The sequence below is a fragment of the Diorhabda carinulata genome, chromosome 6, assembly GCF_026250575.1.
Source record: "Diorhabda carinulata isolate Delta chromosome 6, icDioCari1.1, whole genome shotgun sequence".
Lineage (NCBI taxonomy): Eukaryota > Metazoa > Arthropoda > Insecta > Coleoptera > Chrysomelidae > Diorhabda > Diorhabda carinulata.
This window is the reverse complement of record NC_079465.1, coordinates 8,596,233-8,615,345: the sequence shown is the minus strand read 5'-3', so window position 1 is coordinate 8,615,345 and position 19,113 is coordinate 8,596,233. Positions and strand designations below refer to the sequence as shown.

At 31.7% G+C, this 19,113-nt stretch overlaps 2 protein-coding genes across 2 annotated transcripts in view; one reads left to right on the top strand and one right to left on the bottom strand.

The window, feature by feature from the left end:
- Positions 1 to 1,663, top strand: part of LOC130895123 (chloride channel protein 2-like) — a 32,916-nt gene extending 31,253 nt beyond the window's left edge. Inside the window, exon 15 of the mRNA XM_057802277.1 lies at positions 562 to 1,663. Coding sequence (XP_057658260.1) covers positions 562 to 939 — 378 coding nt within the window. The 3' untranslated portion in view covers positions 940 to 1,663. The remainder of the gene's footprint in view (positions 1 to 561) is intronic.
- LOC130895124 (uridine diphosphate glucose pyrophosphatase NUDT14-like) lies at positions 987 to 3,456 on the bottom strand. The gene is made up of 2 exons (XM_057802278.1): positions 3,097 to 3,456; positions 987 to 2,839 (listed from the first exon to the last, which is right to left on the bottom strand). The coding sequence occupies exons 1-2, from the start codon at positions 3,301 to 3,303 to the stop codon at positions 2,414 to 2,416; spliced, it is 633 nt and encodes a 210-aa protein (XP_057658261.1). The 5' UTR covers positions 3,304 to 3,456; the 3' UTR covers positions 987 to 2,413.
- Positions 3,457 to 19,113: the final 15,657 nt, after the last annotated feature.

Genomic DNA, 19,113 nt, shown 5'->3' with positions numbered 1-19,113 from the left:
TTTCGCAATAATTTGAGGGCATATTTTCTGGAAAGTGCCTTCTACTCTGTAAACGACTTCTATTCTAATAATAATTTAATTCCGGGAATACCGCATAATGGTTTAATTTTTGCTATGGACTTATATACTAATTATTACCTATTACTAATACCTGTAATGTTGTTAGTCTTAGTAGGTTTCTTTCATATATTGAAATTCTATTGTATTTGTATCTTTAATTAGTTATTTTTGTTTGTTTTTCATTTTTTACAAGCTTTTGTCTACAAATTGTAACAATTTTTTGTCTATAAAACATTTCTCTCCCTCTTTTAAACCAAAACAATTACAGCAAGAATATCACCAGCAATGGTTTACTTTCCTCCTACTTGTTATACTACATATAGTCGCGTCCTGAGAAATTCTACCTCAAAATAAAACTTGCAGTTAAGAATTTTGTTCTTTAAAAAACTATTTTAAAATGTTTTTGCAACTGAATATATTTCTATCACTTCTGATCTAAATGAAATATATACTTAATAGAATTTCTGAGGTCGTTCATAAATTGTTTTATTTATGTTACAGCCAATTGAAAGAGTGTGCGACATGAGTCCAGAAGACCAAATCAAGTGGGAAGAAGAACAAATGCAATTGCCAGTGGAATTCAATTTGTGTCATATTGACCCGGCTCCTTTTCAATTAGTTGAAAGAACTTCGTTGTTAAAAGTTCATTCACTTTTCTCCTTGGTTGGTGTTAACCATGCTTTCGTTACCGCTATTGGTAAATTGGTTGGAGTAGTAGGTTTAAAGGAATTGAGGAAAGCAATTGAAGATGCCAATAGTGGAAACAATCCAACGAACTCGGAAAGTACTGTAAATTTAAGCAATGATAAAATTACTACCAGTGTTATTAAAGATTCTCTAGAGAATATTCGTGATTCTATAAAAGACTCAAAAGTATGAACTTGTACGTATTTTAAACAGGAAACTTTTGAAAAATAATACAAATGCATACTCTGGATATCTATTAACTAAATGTTATTTAGAAGCATACAAATATATTTTGACGGGCTGCAAATCGCCACATGTTCAAAATAACTTATTTGTAATCATCTTTTAAGATTTTCAGATCTAGGTAACTTGAACAATACCTATTTTATATTATTATGAGGAAATAAAGAAATAAATTCTTAGTACTTTTTATGTTTGTATATATACAGAAGTTTGCCCATCAATCCTCATATCTTAAACATCTAGTAATAAAAGCTAATAGTGCTTTGAGAACACCATAACAACATTTTTTAATAAAAATTTTGCTTGGAAACATGATTATATACATATTTGAAGAAACTTTTATGATCTTTCGGCCCTGACGGTCACATAATTACATAACCTTCATATATTTTTAATTGTAATCCTCTACGGAATCCAAATTTGCACCGTTGAGTACTAAGAATTGGTGATTTGCATACAAGAACAGACTTTATATATCGTCAGCAAATAATTGTTTCAAATTATTTCATGTAAAATAAATCGTCGGCGTTGCAGGTTTCCTGCGGTTTTCTTGTAACGTGGTGAACTGGTTCACCACCCAATTGGCCAACGATGGGGAATAATGCAGCCGCAGCTGTACCCGCTCACTTAGCTACTCCTAATTAAACAAAAAAATACAAAAATAAACAAAAAAGTAACGAAAAAACACATAACTCTGAGAAGAACCGTTTTTTTGGATGTTCCTTTCTTTCACTCTGTTTAAATTATTATTTTATTTTTTAACCTCAACGGTACAAATCACACTATCTTCACCACAATCCCCAACCCTGCAGAGGAGTAAGTCCTATATCAGGGCCAAACCCATTAAATCCCATATTCAATATGAAAAATTTCCTCAACACACTCAAAACAAACACAACAAATCTCTATCTGATGTAAAATAAATGTATGTTATATCCTGCTATCGATTTTATTTGTAAATCCTGTTGGTCACATATTTTTGCAGAACCGATATGTATATGTTTAATTACTTTAATAAAGGTACACTAATCCAGAAAAAAATTTTCCTTACAATTTTTAATTCAGGGCTGAAAGGGCTAATAAACCACCATGAGTGTTAATAAAGTCAAATAGTCTATTAACACTCATGGTTATAAAGTTTAATTTCGTCAAAGAAGGCCAAAAAACCCCTGTGCCTAAAGGGAAGACTATTCTCAGCTGGAAGCTCAAGACGACAAATTTTCTCATACTGGCGTGAAATAAGTTATATCATTGAAAAGTATGTATTTACTTAGTACCTTACATAAAAATATGGTTCTCGAATATTTTCCAGCTCAAAAAATGAACAAATAGTATCAATTTATCATTGCACAGACTAAAAATTTATATTAAAACTAATAAGAAATTAATAAATGACAGGAAAGGATTGCTTCCTATCAAATAATCATTTTAAATCTTTCTTATATTTATGGTAAAGAAACCAATATAACCCATACATAAAATTAATAGATGAAGGTACATAATTAGAATTACTGGCATATGTAATAACTTCCTCAACTGGCATTTCAATAACTTCTATATTTTCTCCATCAACCCCACCTCCTTTGTTTTTTCTCATAGCATCAGTAACTTCACAATAGTACAAAGTTGAGTTAGCTCCAGTGGTTTCTGTCAAATTTTTTATAACACCAATTTTTTCAAGCTGATCAACAGTAACTTCATATCCACATTCTTCTAGAATTTCTTCCCTTGCTATTTCTTCTGATGTCATATGTTTATCTTCTAATCCAGCACAAAATTCTATAGTTACACCTAATTTCACAGGATATTTATTAGTGTCTACTTCACTATACCTTTCATCTTCTGCAACCTAAAAATGAAGGAATTATTGAGCATATACGAGTAACTATAATATATTGCCAACATAATATACTTCTTTATTTTTATTTCCAAAAAAAGTATATACATAGATAAAAACGATTTCATACAATTTTAATCAATATTTTTTAATTAAATGCACACATATAATACAATACTTTGTAGATTTTCGATAAATCACATAGTTTCTTTTGTCAGTTGCCTTTGCTATAGATATAGATCGAATTAATATTAACTTGAAAATACAACCTGTTGGATATATGCAGAAGGTCTAAACTGTTTGACTAGTACTAAAACATCCCTTGTACTATTATATACTATTATTATAACTCCATTTCTTTCAGCAAAAATATTAGAGCTTTTTTCTTTGCCATTTTGTGTGTATAGTATAGTTCGAGGACTAGTATAGATAGTTGGAATATAATCTGTTAGGTAAACGTTAGTAACTCTTTCCATGTTAAAAGTACCAAATAATGTAGAAATTATTTTAGCTCATTTCAGATAAACATACGGATATCTTCCATAATTTAAACATCACAAATGTAAACAAATGATAGGTATATAATGTTTGTTCCAACTTCCAACCCATCGGTGACGATTCTGCGTAATAGAGATAACGTGTTCCAACCGGCCGGTTACCGTTATAGGAACGATTCTGTTTTGCGTTCCAACTTAGGTATCGTTTGTGAACCGTTTCAGGGACGGTCTTTTCGATACTTGGTTGATTACAAGTACTGTTACAAGAACGGTGCATAGCCGGAGATTGCGCAGAAAATATCTTAAAAGGCTTCCGATAACCGTTCCAAGTACGGTTCCGACTAGCAGGTTGGAACAAACCTATAACCTCATAGAACTAACTATTTATATTACGAAGTGAAAATCACGTGTCACTACATGGCGCTGAATTTGGGGTCTACAGCGGTGAACAACTGCTTAGTTTTATTATGTGTTTTTAATTATTTTCGTAATTTCCGTTATTTCCTGAACGTATTTGTGAGGTTAGAACAAAGGGTTGTGTTTAAGAATTGGTCTAAAAATGACGAAATAACCCTTTTTAACATCATGGAATATATTGGAGTCAGAAGCAGACCACTAAAAGAAAGTGAAGCGGGACATATAGTATTACGTGGCCTAGAAGGAGAAAATGCGAAAACCATTGAAAGTTTGTGCCTACAGACGTCAGGTCTAACTTCTCAGCCTCATGAGAAAACAATTCATCTTAATGACGTAGTTAAAGTTTGGAAATGCATTTGTTCAGTATCTATACGAAAATACTAAAAAGGTGCACAAGAGTTTTATTGGCCACTAGAATAGGATTTTAGCAACTAGTACATACGATAACTTTTACCACGTTTTTATTGTTTGCAAGTGCACTTCATGGACGTGTGGTTTGTTTTTATCTCAGAAAAGCACTATAAACAGATATATTATTTGACTATTTAGACTAAAATTTCAAATAATACTATGAAATACTATTGTTTATAAAACAAAATTAGGCTTTATGATCACCTCTATTGAAGTTTAAAAGAAAAATTAACAGATGTCGCCCACCTCGTAAGTTTCAGGAATAGGGATTATAGATCTTGAATCAGATAGATCATTTATCAACTGATTGTGGATATTAAGTTAATGACTTATCAACAGTTTCATTTCTTTCCCATTCAATTAAAAGTGATTAAATACAATCTCCTTGCTTTGCTTCAGACTATATTCCTCTTTTTCTTCTATCAGAAAAAGACGGAAATAGAACATCTGTTCTCACTTGGATATGATGGGTCAAAAGGAATGACTGAGACATTCATTCAGCTCATTGTATTTTAATCTACAATTCACTTGTCAATAAAAAGTGAAGGCGTAGTGGATTACACCAAGTTTAATTCCTTGCTGCTGTCTTGTATATTTTTCTTCTTCTATTAGAGGGAGACATATTAGAATTTGATAGTATTTGCTATCAAATCAAATTTTACCTCACTTTTTTGCGACTTTTTTTTTAACACGCCGATATTCTAAACTCATCAGTTTACAGCATTCAACATAGAAGTGGGAATATTTATTTAATATTAACTTCAAACTGTACGATTTCGGGTTATGTGAAATGGCATTTCTGATTGGTCCAATAGGGATCAATTAACCACAGCACAAAGGAAAGCCAAAAACTTTTTATTTTCCAGCGCGGGCGCGAACGTTAGTATTTATGACTTCAAATTTATTAGTTCGTTAATTTTCCGAATGACAGTGTATGTGATCTGAATTAATTTCCAAAAATTTGGATCATGATAGGAATAAACCCATCATAGTTACTGGAAAGCTCTATTGTACAATATTTATTAAAACGGGAAAAAGGTTTATAACATTCAATTAAACATTTTGACGTTTTGCTAAATTCATCTGTCATCTTCGTCAAATTAATGTCTACTAAAAACTACTTCACACTCAAACTAAATTTCTTTAATTGGTCTTGGGCCTCATCTCAGGGGTCCAACGGGCTATTTTGACACTGGTAAATCAAAGTTTATACTTTTGGATCCCGTAAGTTTTTAAACCTCAGGCCTCTACTTTGCTCCCCATTTAGCACGTATACTCTAGTTAAGATGAAAATACAGATATAATTGGTATATTATTTTTAATTCGACAGACAAACTTAATGCATTACACAAATAGGCTTTAAGGAGGAAAAACAGGCAATGACATTTTTTTCACTATGAAGTAATCAGTATGTCAAGGGGTAGTTAAAACTCCTAATATATTAAAACACAACTTACTTTATCAACAAAATGAAGACTAAAAAAATTGAAGATGGGAAAATTTTTATCTCCTTTGATGTAAGTTCATTAATTCCCAGCGTGCCAATGTCGCACACCTTAGAGTACTTTGAGGACTTACTGAGATCTAATAATTTGGGAGCTGATGTAATACAAGATAATATTTACAATTAACAAAAATATGTATGGAACCAAACTATTTACAGTACGTCAACGAATTCCACAAGCAAGACGAAGGAACAGTAATGGGCAACTGCCTATTACCGTTTATGAGTCATTTTGAAAAGCAAATCAGGTATGCGGATAATATTTTCGCCATATTCAATATGAAGAAGGCGAACGTAGACGAATTCAAGTCAAAATATCCATCTATAAAGTTCACCTATGAACTTGAAAATAATGGGCAGTTATCATTTTTAGATACTCCAGTAGGAATAGTAATAGGCTAGAATTTGTGGTATTTAGAAAAAACACCGCTATATGCAGGTACATCATGGATGATTCTCTTCATTGTATCGAACATAAGTCGGCCAGCCTCCGTTTCCTGGTACATCGGTTAATCCATTTTTCACTTACCATCGAGAAATACAATAAGGAAAAGACCTTTATTGAGGATGTAGCTGTACCCAACGATTATGATAAAAGAACTGTGAATATGTTAATTAATCGTTGCAGTTTTAAGAAATCTCTAAGTGAAACCACTTTGTTCAAAATCCAAAATGAAAAACAAGAACAATTTGCTCTAATACCTTTCAATCTTGTTTTTACAAAAGGAATATTTAACAGAGTGGGTTTTAAATTGGTTTATTAATCCAACAATACATTAAAACAATTGTTGGATAATCCCAAGGATAAAATACCAAATTTGGAAAGGAGTGATATGTATGAAATTATCTGTGGTGATTGTGACATGAAATATATTAGGCAAACTAAGAGATCCGTTATTGTCCGGTTTAAAGAGCACATTTAAAATATGGACGGATCGGAAAATCGAGTATTGCCGATCACGCAGCCAGTCATAATCATGATATAAATATTAATAATGTAAAATTGTTGAAAAATGTATCCAATAATATATAGTTGAATGCATTTGGATACATTGAAATTGCTGAATGTAAGAGTAGCCTAAATAGAAACAAATGGCCAATTCCTTACAACCCACTGTATAGTTTAGTAGTCACGGAATAAATGTAGAGAATCTCACCAAGGAGGTTTTCCCGCTGAAATTAATTTTCGCGGTAGAAGGTTTCTTGGTGGGAAAATTTAGTATAAAACAGGTAAGTCAAGTCATTAGGTTTTAGTTTAACTCAGACAGTGTATTTGTGACTGTTGGTGCAGTGGTAGTGAAAACAGTGTGTATTTCTTATATATTAAATAATAGTTCCATTGTACGTAAAAAAATGTTTATTGTGTAAAATACAATTCAATAGTAACTGAAACATCACAATAAGTATGCATGATAACAATAATTAGAAGAGATAAGTGAATAATTATATTAAATATTAAACCAATGAAACATGAATTGTGAAGACAAGATTTAAAAATTATTTTGAACTGAATACTAGCAGCTTCTCAATTATTTTCAGTTAAGTTGAAAAATTACTGAATAATTACAGATTAGTTGCTCTTACTGAAAACACTGTGTAGTGTAAACAGTGTGTTCAGTATGAATATCACCAACGGTTCTAGAAATTCCAACTTTGCTGCTCTTGTTTGCGAGATACAACATATTTAAATTTTTTTATTTATTAGCAGCAGGCACACCTGTCAAATGAGGAAACAAAACATTCTACAGTTATACGTTTATTATAAATCTGATTACTAATTTGTCTTTGTTTGAGATAGCCATAACGGGTAAGATAAAAATACCCTTTCGCGGATGACAAGGAAGATCATCATCAGCTCAAGAAAGACCCAAGCAGTATTCTTCGTGACGACTACATATGGACAATCTAGTGGACAAAAAAAGATAACATGAAGAATATTGGGAATAACTCAGCAGAAGACGATCGAAGCTGTAGCTGAAGACCAAGATTTACCTCTTCAGAGTCATTCTTATCCTTATTATGCATCTACAGAATGAGGATAAACTGCCAAGCGCAATAAAAAGAAACCTAGCCCAAGGCAAGCAGTGAACGCCTCTTATCAAGTCTAAACAGATCTACCGAAATTTGGATCAGAAGAAAATCCAAGAAAATATGGACGATACTATCAGGAATATATTTGAATAGCTAAGTATCTAACATCCAGACAGGGGAGTTGACCTGTTTGATGGCCTTCTAATCTAGAAATATTAGTAGGATAACTTTGAAGTTTTTTCATTTGTAATAAGGCAGTCATAAATTCATCCCTAGAATAACAGACACATAAATGAGAACTTTAAATCGGAAGTAAAAGAAAGTAAAGTGAATGGTAGTACCCTATAAAAAAAGAGGGATACTTCAAATAACTACAGAGAAGTAGAAAAGATAATAAACAACAAAGTGGCGAATGAGGTGCAGAAATGGTGGTAAAATTCAGCAAGTTTGCATACCAAATGACTTTATTTGGAGGAAACCCTACACAATCTAGTCCAAAAAAAGTGACCTTATTTGACCACTAAAAATATCCAAATGGATTTTCCATGCTAAAGCAAATGATTGAGTTTTGTAATTATGCCTCAATTTCTAATATTCAATATTTTGGCTTATATATAGTATATATAAAGACAACAGCCTTTGGTACCTTCAAGTGGGGCACAACGGGCAGGAGGGTTATGAGCGCAAAGGTTCTTAACAGCTTACTATCTAAGCTATGAACTATGATTAGAGTAATATGATAAAATAATAGATTAATCAGATAACAAGATTTACAATGGAGAGACATATTTGCTTTATTTAACTCTACCAGATTCACAAAGGGATAAGATGTTGAGTAGCCTGTTAACAATACTGGGATAAATGGAAGTAGCTTATCATTTCGAAGTTATGAAAATTTAGCATAATTAAATAGTTTCAAACTTTCCTTCTAATTTGTTAAAGGAAACCAAGACAAAGATTTGAAGTATAACTGATTGCAATTACTATACTCTAGTCATTTAGCATGTAAAACAATCTTACCTGAATGAAAGTAATAAAAATAAGATTGGTATTCATAAAACATAACGATTTCATAGGAAATAGAAAGTTTTTAGCCTCAGTATATTTTGTGATTGCATTGTTAATATACTCCTAAATTTATAGAATTATGAAGTTACAAGGTCGTTAAGCTAAAATACGTTTAAACTATATAACCGGGTATATATAGAATACATTTATTTCAGAGGGTGCCATTTTGTGATGCTTTATTATTAATTCTTTGTCAGGTAATTTGTTTGGACCGCTAAATTAATTAAATACTTTTGAAATGACAGAAACAAATATTTTATAAAAAACACAATTTAAAAGTTAAATTAGTAATAAAAAAAATTTTAAAGATGTATATGTATGATTAAACATTTTCATTATATATATATATATATATATATATATATATATATATATATATATATATATATATATTATATAACAAAAACACAATAAACGCATTTTCCTAAACATTAAAGTAATCATAGAAAACAGTATACAAAAAGTAATAGAAAAAGCAATCTATACAAATAAGATAATTTACTTCAAATATGCACAGTTAAGAAATTAGGCTAGACAAAATTCCAAACCTCAGTTTTAATACTCACTATTTGATAAATTATCAAATTCTTATATTGAACTATAGTTAAAATTTTTGTATTTGAAAATTTAATTTTTCTAGATCATGCCTTGGATTGTAAAAAATTTCAATTTTTAAAAAATTTGAAAAGGTGAAAAAAGGAGTAAAAAATTGATATTTCATGTCGACGCATTTTGTGAATTTTTGGGCTAAGGTCAATGCGATATCGACATCTTTACAGCTTAAATATTTTTCAAATTTTTTGTTCCAGATCACTACAAAGACTAGAATGTCATGTCATGTCTACCAGGGTGCACCGTTTCTTTGTAGCCCCCACTTCACCGGCCTGTAATTTATTAAAATTCTGATTTTTTTTTAATATTATTAAACAATCAATAAATATCATATAGAAAACTGTGTAGTAAAAATGTTTTTCATTTGTTTACGTTAGATTCAAAAATGCCTAAAATTTATGCTTCTAGACCAGAATAACCCCTTAAAACATGATAAGTATCAGAAATCCTTGAAGACAACAAATAGTTACTATAAATTTTAACATAAATAAGTCAAATTTTCCAAGAAAAATATTTAAAAATGAGAGGTCATTGGCAAGACTTGTTGGCAGCCTAGATTGAGGCAGGGCGCACAAATAGCACGTGTGAGGTGAAGCAGCACAGCACGTAGCTTTGTAATTTTAAGATTGAATACATTGATGCAGTACACTATGATACACTGATATCAGCGCGACCTGATATGACACGTGTCGTTGTTCAGATACAGTTTACTGTGCCACATGTATGGTAGCAAATCTTTCATGAATTTTTTTACGAAAAAATTACAGAAGAAAAGTTAATAGAGGTGGTAAGGGAACAGAGAGAGCTTTACGATACAAAAAATGGTGATTATATAAGATGAAACTGAAGAATCGGTTTTGTAGTGATATTGCAAATGATTTACAATTAAACGATGACGAATCATCTCATGTATTTCAGCAAACTGGTTTCGATTAATTCGGAAATAATTAGCAAAATCAATATAACTCATTTTAGTTGTAAATGTAAATTGTCCACTGGTTTTTCTCTTCGATAGAATAAATTTATTAGTGAATTTAAGTTTCGTTCTCATCAAGGAATAAAAAAACATTTCCTCCTCAGTATCATCCGATTCAGATTTAGAACTTAAGTTCAATAACAACAATTGTTTTGTTCGATTGTGAAAAATGGCAAAGCTAGTTGCGAATTGCCAATCAAATCCAAAACTCACCGTTTCCCATTTGAAAACGCGTGTCTTAATATGCGGATCACCACGCAGCCCGTGTAGCATTTACGAGTCGTGTCACTCACACGTGCTATACGTGTCCCAATTTGCGCCTTGCCTGAGCGTATGATTTGATATTACTGGAAAGAGAGCTTTTACTTATATATTATAAAGTTTAACTTAAATTATTTGAGTAGTTTTCAATAGATTATGAGAATGATTCATAATATTACAAACAAAAATTATAAGAAATATCTCTTGAAAAGCTGCACCATTAAATTTTGTCTACTCTTATTATATATTAGACAGTTGTATTGGGTAAAACAAATACCCTGTATTTCACAATTCTTCACTTAATATACAAACAATCACTACTATTAACAAAAGATATAATCTAAGAAAACGACTATACATGCTTTTGTAAAAATTTAAAAAATTTACAACCTAATAAACACTGAATATCTAAGTTATACAATACAAAAGGACTAGATGGAGCAGTGGACAAAACTAACGTAACTAACTGGAAGTACCAACTTCTTATAATCAAAGTACTAATATATCAACTATTTACCACATTTTAAACTCTTCAAATGTAAAATTACACAGGGTTTACTAAATTATGACAAAAAAATAATAGGGTACTTGCATGGTTTGACAAAAAATAGTTTTGAATAGTTTATATACAACTTATATTTTTTAAAATTCTTTGATCAATATTTATAGAGAAAAAAATTATTGAAAATACAGACATTTTGTAGGTAGTTTAAACATTTTAGTAAGGCCGCCATATTGCGTGACGTCATAGGTATAAAATAATTTTATGTTCAATATGATGAAAAGTATACAAAATTTTAGAATAAGCGTTATTATTAAACTTAGAATAATCTGAAAAATGGTATATGAATCGTGTTTTGTGGCAGAACGTGAAAATACCACGACTAAAACATGTGATAAAGTTTTTTTTATGATGCCAAAAATATACTACAACAAAAATGGTTTGTAATTGTTGCTTTGACGATCCTGCAAGATGTAATTATTTTTTGAAAGGATCTTTTCATTTTAATAAGACTAAAATTTAACTTATATGAATATTTTATAGTAATTAAGTTTATTATGATTCTAATTTTTAACGTGATTATGTAATAATGTGAGAGCTAAACGAATAAAAGGTTTATTCACTTTATTCTTATATATAAATAAATGTTTTATTTATACGTAACTAATAAATAAAAACTGTTATAATTACAACACACGCTACGTTGCCGGCAACGATAACGTCGTGATGATCAAGCAGACAACTGTTCAATGTGTGTTAAACCTATGACGTCACAACTGTATATCAATGAAGATCGTTTTCTTACGGAGTTAAAAATTTTAAATTTTAGCGATTTTCAACTAAATATTTCGATATTTTTTCACTTTTAATTAAATATTTTACTTTTTGACATCATTTCATATCAAGAACTTGTAAAATAAAAAAATATTAATACTTTTTAAAAAAACGAGTACCCTATTCATTGTATAGCTGCGGTAATTAATTTCGTATTTTTCCTATATAAGCTCCTAAGCTTCTCATGTAGATACAAACATTCAACTAATTCATGATTGCAAAAACGTCCATTAAAAACATGTTTTTGAGTGAAATACAAACTCACAGTGTCAAATTAGAATGGTATTACATGGTATACATTTTTCCCAAAAGAACAGAAATATAAAAATTATTGAGCTGTTTGCTGTTAGTGGTATAAAACAAAAATATACGATGTATGTAACAATACATTCATATACTATGGATTTATTTAAAATTGTCAATTTAATATTCTAGGTCTTAAAATTTGCAAGCACTGACCCTACTATTTGAACAATAACAATAAAATTAGTTGTTTGCACAAAATACTGCTTCTAAATTAAAAAAATTAACTATTTTGTCAAAACGATTTTTTTAGACCCTTATTGAGCTTTAGGGGCCATATTGAGACGCATTTGAGCATTGGCATTGTGGACTTAACATTGTATTCAAAAGATTTCATCGTATTTTAATAAGACCTCAAACAAATTATGGTTTGAACTGAACAAAACCTCAAAAGAACGGCTCACACTAAACAATTCGATTATCAAAAAGACAAGTCCACTAGATTGCCTAGTTAAAGATATAGAAAGGCTATTGACAGCAAAGATATTGCTCCAACAACCTTCATGGACTGAGACTATGCTACAACAGCGTATAGTAACAGCAGAAATAATCGGGAACATAGACTAATCCAGACTGAAAAGTTACAGCCATGAAATCTGACAGGTCATTTAAGAATTTTAAGATTGATAAAACTAGAAAGCAGTGACAAACCAATGGACCAAATTCACATCATGATAGACATAGACATCCCATTCGAAAAGGTAATCAATGACCGCCAATCATGGCACCGCAAGTTCTAAATATATAACTCTGATGTACAGATGGTTTGATGCTAGCTCAAAGTGGTGGATTGGGCATTTGCGGACCATAATACAAGCTCTCCATACATCTAGGAACATCACTATCATTTTCAGCTATGTGCATAGGAGTATTTGGATAGAAACCTTTACAGAAAGCACATACACATACTCTTAGATCCTGAAGATCCTGAAAGCTATTAAGTGTACGTCCAAACTAGCGTGGGAGTACAAACAAACTCTAAAAGCGTTAGCTAATAGAAACAAAGTAACCCTTATGTTGCTACGAAGCAACCAGGGTATAACATGCAATAAAGAAGAACCACGGAGTCCATTACCCCCAAAGTATTGGTTCCTACCGATGTCGAAGCTCTGACCGGTACAGTTGACAAGGCCCGGCTCAAACGCTGCAACACCAGTGGTACGGACAAAAAAAAGGAGAAAGAAGACCAAAGCTATAGAGTGGCTTATCTGTTACGGATCTTGGGGTTACCACAACCCCCATCCCTCTAACACCCAGGACTTCCAACTCTGAGAACCAGACAAAGCCTGTTAAGTGGCCAAGAACTCCTATTGAACAACGAGTTGGCTCCAAAAGCAGTAAAGATACATTATTGTGTAGTGCTAGGCTACGCTAAATCGGAGAGACGATCGAATTTGCAGCTATCTGTCCGAGCAGGACAACCCGATACCGCCTTCACGGAAGCACAGCTGCTTGATTTCATTGACGCGGTAACTGGGGCCATCATACAGTCTATATCAGGCATCGGAACCAAAAGTTCAAGCCAAAGCGCCTGATCGGCTTTTTAAACTACATCCGCCTGTGATAATGTCAAGTGGGCGAGACTATCAGGAGGACTATGTGCTTAATTGCTTTTGATCGCCAAATATTCTATTACGAACTAAGTAGTAGTTTATTATAAAAATATTGAGGAGTTTACATTAAAAAGACAAATGAAGCAAATACGCTTTCGTATTTTCAAGGTTTCAATTTGAATGCCAAAAAACATGTTAATTTAATCAAGTTTATCGACTTTGAAATTTTCATATTTCAACCTTTCTAATTTGACAATTGATATATTGAAGAAGATGCCATAACAAACTAATATAATAAAAATTTTGGGCATATATTTCATTGTAAATACAATACTTTAATTACCGTAAATAAAAAATGATTTTTTTTGGAAAATATGAGGATTCCACATTAAAATTATTATAATTTTATGGACACTAATTTGAGTCCGTTGAAAAAAGGTTTACAAAATTTGATTTAAATTCTATAAGTAATTAAAAATTGTAAGTTTTATTCAACATCTCATTTTTTATATCAATTTTTAATAATAAATTCGGTTTTTTTAATATCCTTCGCATAAACACGATATTTCCCTAATACCCAACTGAAAAGACTCATTTTGTAATGATTAGGGATTAAATAAAGAAGCGCTGGACAATTATATTTATATCTAATAGGGATACTTTGAATGGGTCAAAATATATATTGATTAATAAATATTTTCCGCCTCAGTTTCGAAAATATCACATTTTTACAACACAAACTATATTCGAAAATAGCCACAAATACTTTCACTTAATTTGATATTTAGAAAATGTTAACATAAAATCTTATCTATACTAATTCTCTGTAATTAGAATCTGATTTTTATTTTATTATAGTTTTTATAGTTAATGAAAATGGCATGATACACAATCCACAAATCATTACTATTAGATAAAACTTTTGCTAACATGTCTAGAAAATGTGTAAATACAGTTGCAATAATAGATTAATGAATAATAACCCAATATTTTTGTGCTATAGCAATTATAAAAATATCAAAATTTTCTATTTCTTATCAAGATGTGCTACTAAAAGGAAATTGTATGTACCTGCAAGATTTGGATCAGGATTAACTATTATTAAATGTTAAGGTAAATTGGAAACAATTAAGACTCCAATTCTGCCTAGAATAAGATGAGACGGAACACATCCTGTTTGCATATATATGCGTCATATTTATGAAAAGATCACAATTTGGAGTGGAAAATATAGTAGCTTCCCTGATTTTATAACAGGAAAGATAGAGAAGTGCATACACAGCCATAAGACACATTATTCACATAAAAAGATAAAGGGAGGGACATGAAAGTAACTGAAAACCGGGCATATACTTCCACCGAAGTAACTGTAAGTGGTTCCTGTGGGCGGAAACTAGAGGTTTTAATCGGAAAGATTTTCTATATAAAATTTCTTTTATATAGAAAGAAAAAATATCTTTTTGCCTGATGAGCTCAATACCAAAAAACTGTCTATACTACAGAGAAAGAGGTTAACAAACATGTTTGGATGTGTTCAATGAAAAGAAACAGATCAAAGATACAAGTTATCCTTAGACAAGATGAAGTAGTGAATACACAGTCTCGTTACACCTAATAGAGGCACAACGCAGTTGACAACCAGGCCTACGCCCCTCCAAGTACGGTCTAAGCGATTTCAGTGGAAAATGCCGGTTGTATGAAAATAATACTTTCCAAATAAATATTTTATTTAATTCGTTGATTCGTTTTTAATGTTACTAATTTAACAAAATATCTACAATATTCTTCATTGTCGAAATACCAATATTTCACCCATATGTTAGTAACCAACTTTACCGACGTCTTTTAACAACCTACCTGATACCGGGGTACCCACAGATCTAAATATTAAATATTTTGTTAAAAAAATTCTAAATATTTTTTTCTTGAAATATGAATAGTTAGTGACAAATAATAATAATGCATATGGAGTTTGGAGTGTCAGGTAATGACAAGACTCTACATATCGCTAAAAGTATTGTCATGAACGGAAATGTGCAACTGCCCAACGGAAATATCGTACAGGCAATGGAAAACGGAAAAACCTACAAATACCTAGGATTTCAACGGGCTAAGTTATTGGACTACACGCAGGCAAAAGCTAGAATCCAGGATCAATAAACTAAAAGAGTGAAGTCACAAATGAAGTCCGAATTAAATGCAAGCAACTTACTCCAGGCAATCAACACCTATGTCACGCCTGTTTTAACGAATTTTTTTTTTGATCCTGAACTGAACGGAAACATAACTGGAGGGTATTCAAAGGTTGACACGAACAATTATGGAGAATATCAATCACCACCAGAGGTCATTCACAATTAAAACAACAAAAGAGGGTGGGAAAGGCTTGTTAACCTACAACGGATAGGTACTAAACTACGTGAATTATTTCACAAGAAACCTCAGTCCTACATCGGATTATATTTAAGACGGATAAGGATTACTCCTCCCTAAGCTCGCATCGCCCGAATCTGACTTAAAGATAGTATTAGACACCGAGAAGCTGAAGCAATGGTCACAAAAGGCACTACACGGTAGATATCATTTCGACCTCATCCAACCGGATAATGACAAAGTTATTAACACGAAAAACTGCAAGAAAAATGTTATAAAGAATCCGAACACTCCATGCAAAAAATATCAACAATCATTAGAGACCATTCAACATATAACATCTGCTTGCAATGTGTTAGCTAATATTGACTATCGGCATAACCAAGTATGCAATATCATCCACCAGAAACTGGCCAACAAGTTTGGTCTCAATACGTATACAACGTATTTCAAGTACCAGCCGCAGAGGGTGTTCGAAGATGACAATTTTGGATTCTACTACGATAGGTCCGTTATAGTTGATAGACAGGTGACAAATAACAGACTTGACATCGTAGTGATCGATAGAAGAGTCAATTTAGTCCTTCTCTTCGATGTAGCTGTACCGAACACTCATAACGTTTTTAGCAAACACCAGGAGAAACTGTCCAAATCTCTCAATTGAGATTAAAAAGATGTGGCACAGCGAAAACCTGAAAAAATAAAGCTGTCATTCTCTTATCAATGCATTCAGATGCATCAGTTAGTGATGACGCTACACTACAAAGTATTGTAGGTCATGCACTAGCAGAAACAATCGAGATTAATACTGGTCCAGTGGTTCCAGAAGATAAAACAGGAAGAAAAAAAGTGACAGGATCTTGTCAAGTGTGCAATGCCTTGTCAAAAAAATACGAGGAAAGACTCTTGAGAGCTGTGCCAATTGTCACCTGCCAGTATGTGATGAGCAATTAGTCTCATAGAATGTGTTGAATGTTAGATTTAATTAATTATAAAAAAATGTGATATTTCTATTTTTTTTTTAATAAAATTTAGTTGCATCCATTTATAGAAACAATTTTCAATTTATTTTCTATACTTTCTACTGTGGGTGGTTGATAGGATGAGCTTATTAAAAAAAATAAATTAATTAAATGCACTCATAACTATCTTTCTTTACTAACATAAAGGTGAATACCATATTTTTTAATACACCAAAATAATCCCTTCGATCTAAATTAAAATTGCCTAGAATTATAATCAAGTAAAAAATCAAAATAGGACTACTAATTAACAAAGCATATCTTATAATCATTGATGTTTACAATAATGCTGTTATAGAAACACAAAACGAAAGACCCATAGGAGAAATAACAGAATATGTGATCTTATTAGAATATACTTATTCTCAGGTTTTAATTAAACAATGTCATCTAGTTCATGTAATCCATTATTTCTAAATATATAAATATATTTCAAACCGAGTACACTTTTCAAAAAATTAATGCACCGCTTGAAAATTATAAAATGTTTGGTTCTAATTTTTAAGAGTCCTAAACAAAAATCAATTTTTTTCACTGACTGGGATAAACTGTTTTTGTAGTGCTTAAATTCATCACATGCGTTTTTAATTCTTTCAAGCAAAATTACAAAAATTGTTTGAAAAATTAAATTTGTTTATTATGAAAGGCCAAAATTGATATTTTACGATGTATGTGCACAACACATACTAAGTAAGTTAAAGTGGTTGAAGATATATCATATACCAATTCAAGATTGGTTGATTTTGATTCTTTGACAGCAATTTGTGACATGTGATACAAATTCAAATACGAGAGGTACATTGTTAGTGTTGAAACTATATATTTACAATAGGTGACCAAAGAGGAAGTCTACATTTTTTCGAAGAACAGAAAAATTAGATTGACAGAGAATATGTCAAGTTGACGTGTTTATTTCAGATATTGTAAGTACAGCAGACAGACGCATTTGTGAATTTCGAGGATCTAACGAACGTTATATTAATTCCAAATACAATATTTGGACAGGAAAAATATTGTAGTTTGGAAAGGTAGATGGCAGCACGAATAGTAGTATAAATACTAGAACTATGACATCTTACAGGTACACACAATGTATGTAGTACTACTTTTTGCTACATATATTGACGCAAATATCTTGTTAACACTTTCGCTGCGCATGACTCTCATGTGAGTCACAACGTTCGTTAGCCGGATGCGGTCGAACAATCTAACTTGCCAGTATGATCTCAGCGTTGCGCAGGTGTGCTTGTGCATTTGTCAGCGTCTAGTTTACGACTTCGGACATTGAAAATTTTCAGCCGTTCCAAAAATTATTTGAATTTGTATCTATACAAGATGGCTAAGGAAGGGCAACAGCCCTCTAAGTGCAAAAATCCCAAACCATCATATAGAAACCCAAACAAGCTCACAGACAAAGAAATGCTATCTTATTTTATTTATTCCAGCGATGAAGAGAATAATATGCCGGACTCCGGTAACCGGAGTGATCCAGATTTTGATTTAGAAGAGAGCGATTCCGAATCTGACGAGGATACAGACGAAGATGATAGTATACAATTTATCATTATATTCATTTTATATCGCGAACAATTGTTTCTTTTTTGTTAGGAACTGTCGTAAACCCGAAACAATAACCACAAATTGCAGATGGGCGTGATGGTACAGTTCCAGATTGGAGTCATGAACCTACAAACATGAATAATTTTCTATTTTTGAAAATAAACGAACGGAACTTTAGTGCCAATTCCTGGAAATAACGAGCCTATTGACTATTTTCGCTGGATTTGTGATGATACTTTCCTCAACTCAGTAGTGAATGAAATTAACCATTATGCAGAAAAGATTTTTTTGTGGGGAAGGAATTTCTGAAAAATCTCGAATTACCCGATGGAAGTCGCTTAGCCTTGAAGAATTGCTAACAT

Bases quoted from the DNA above. Each gene is read 5' to 3' on its own strand.
- LOC130895124 (XM_057802278.1), bottom strand. From the start codon at position 3,303: ATGGAAAGAGTTACTAACGTTTACCTAACAGATTATATTCCAACTATC. The intron at 2,840-3,096 runs GTTGTATTTTCA...CTTCATTTTTAG, and splicing joins CTTCTGCATATATCCAACAG to GTTGCAGAAGATGAAAGGTA.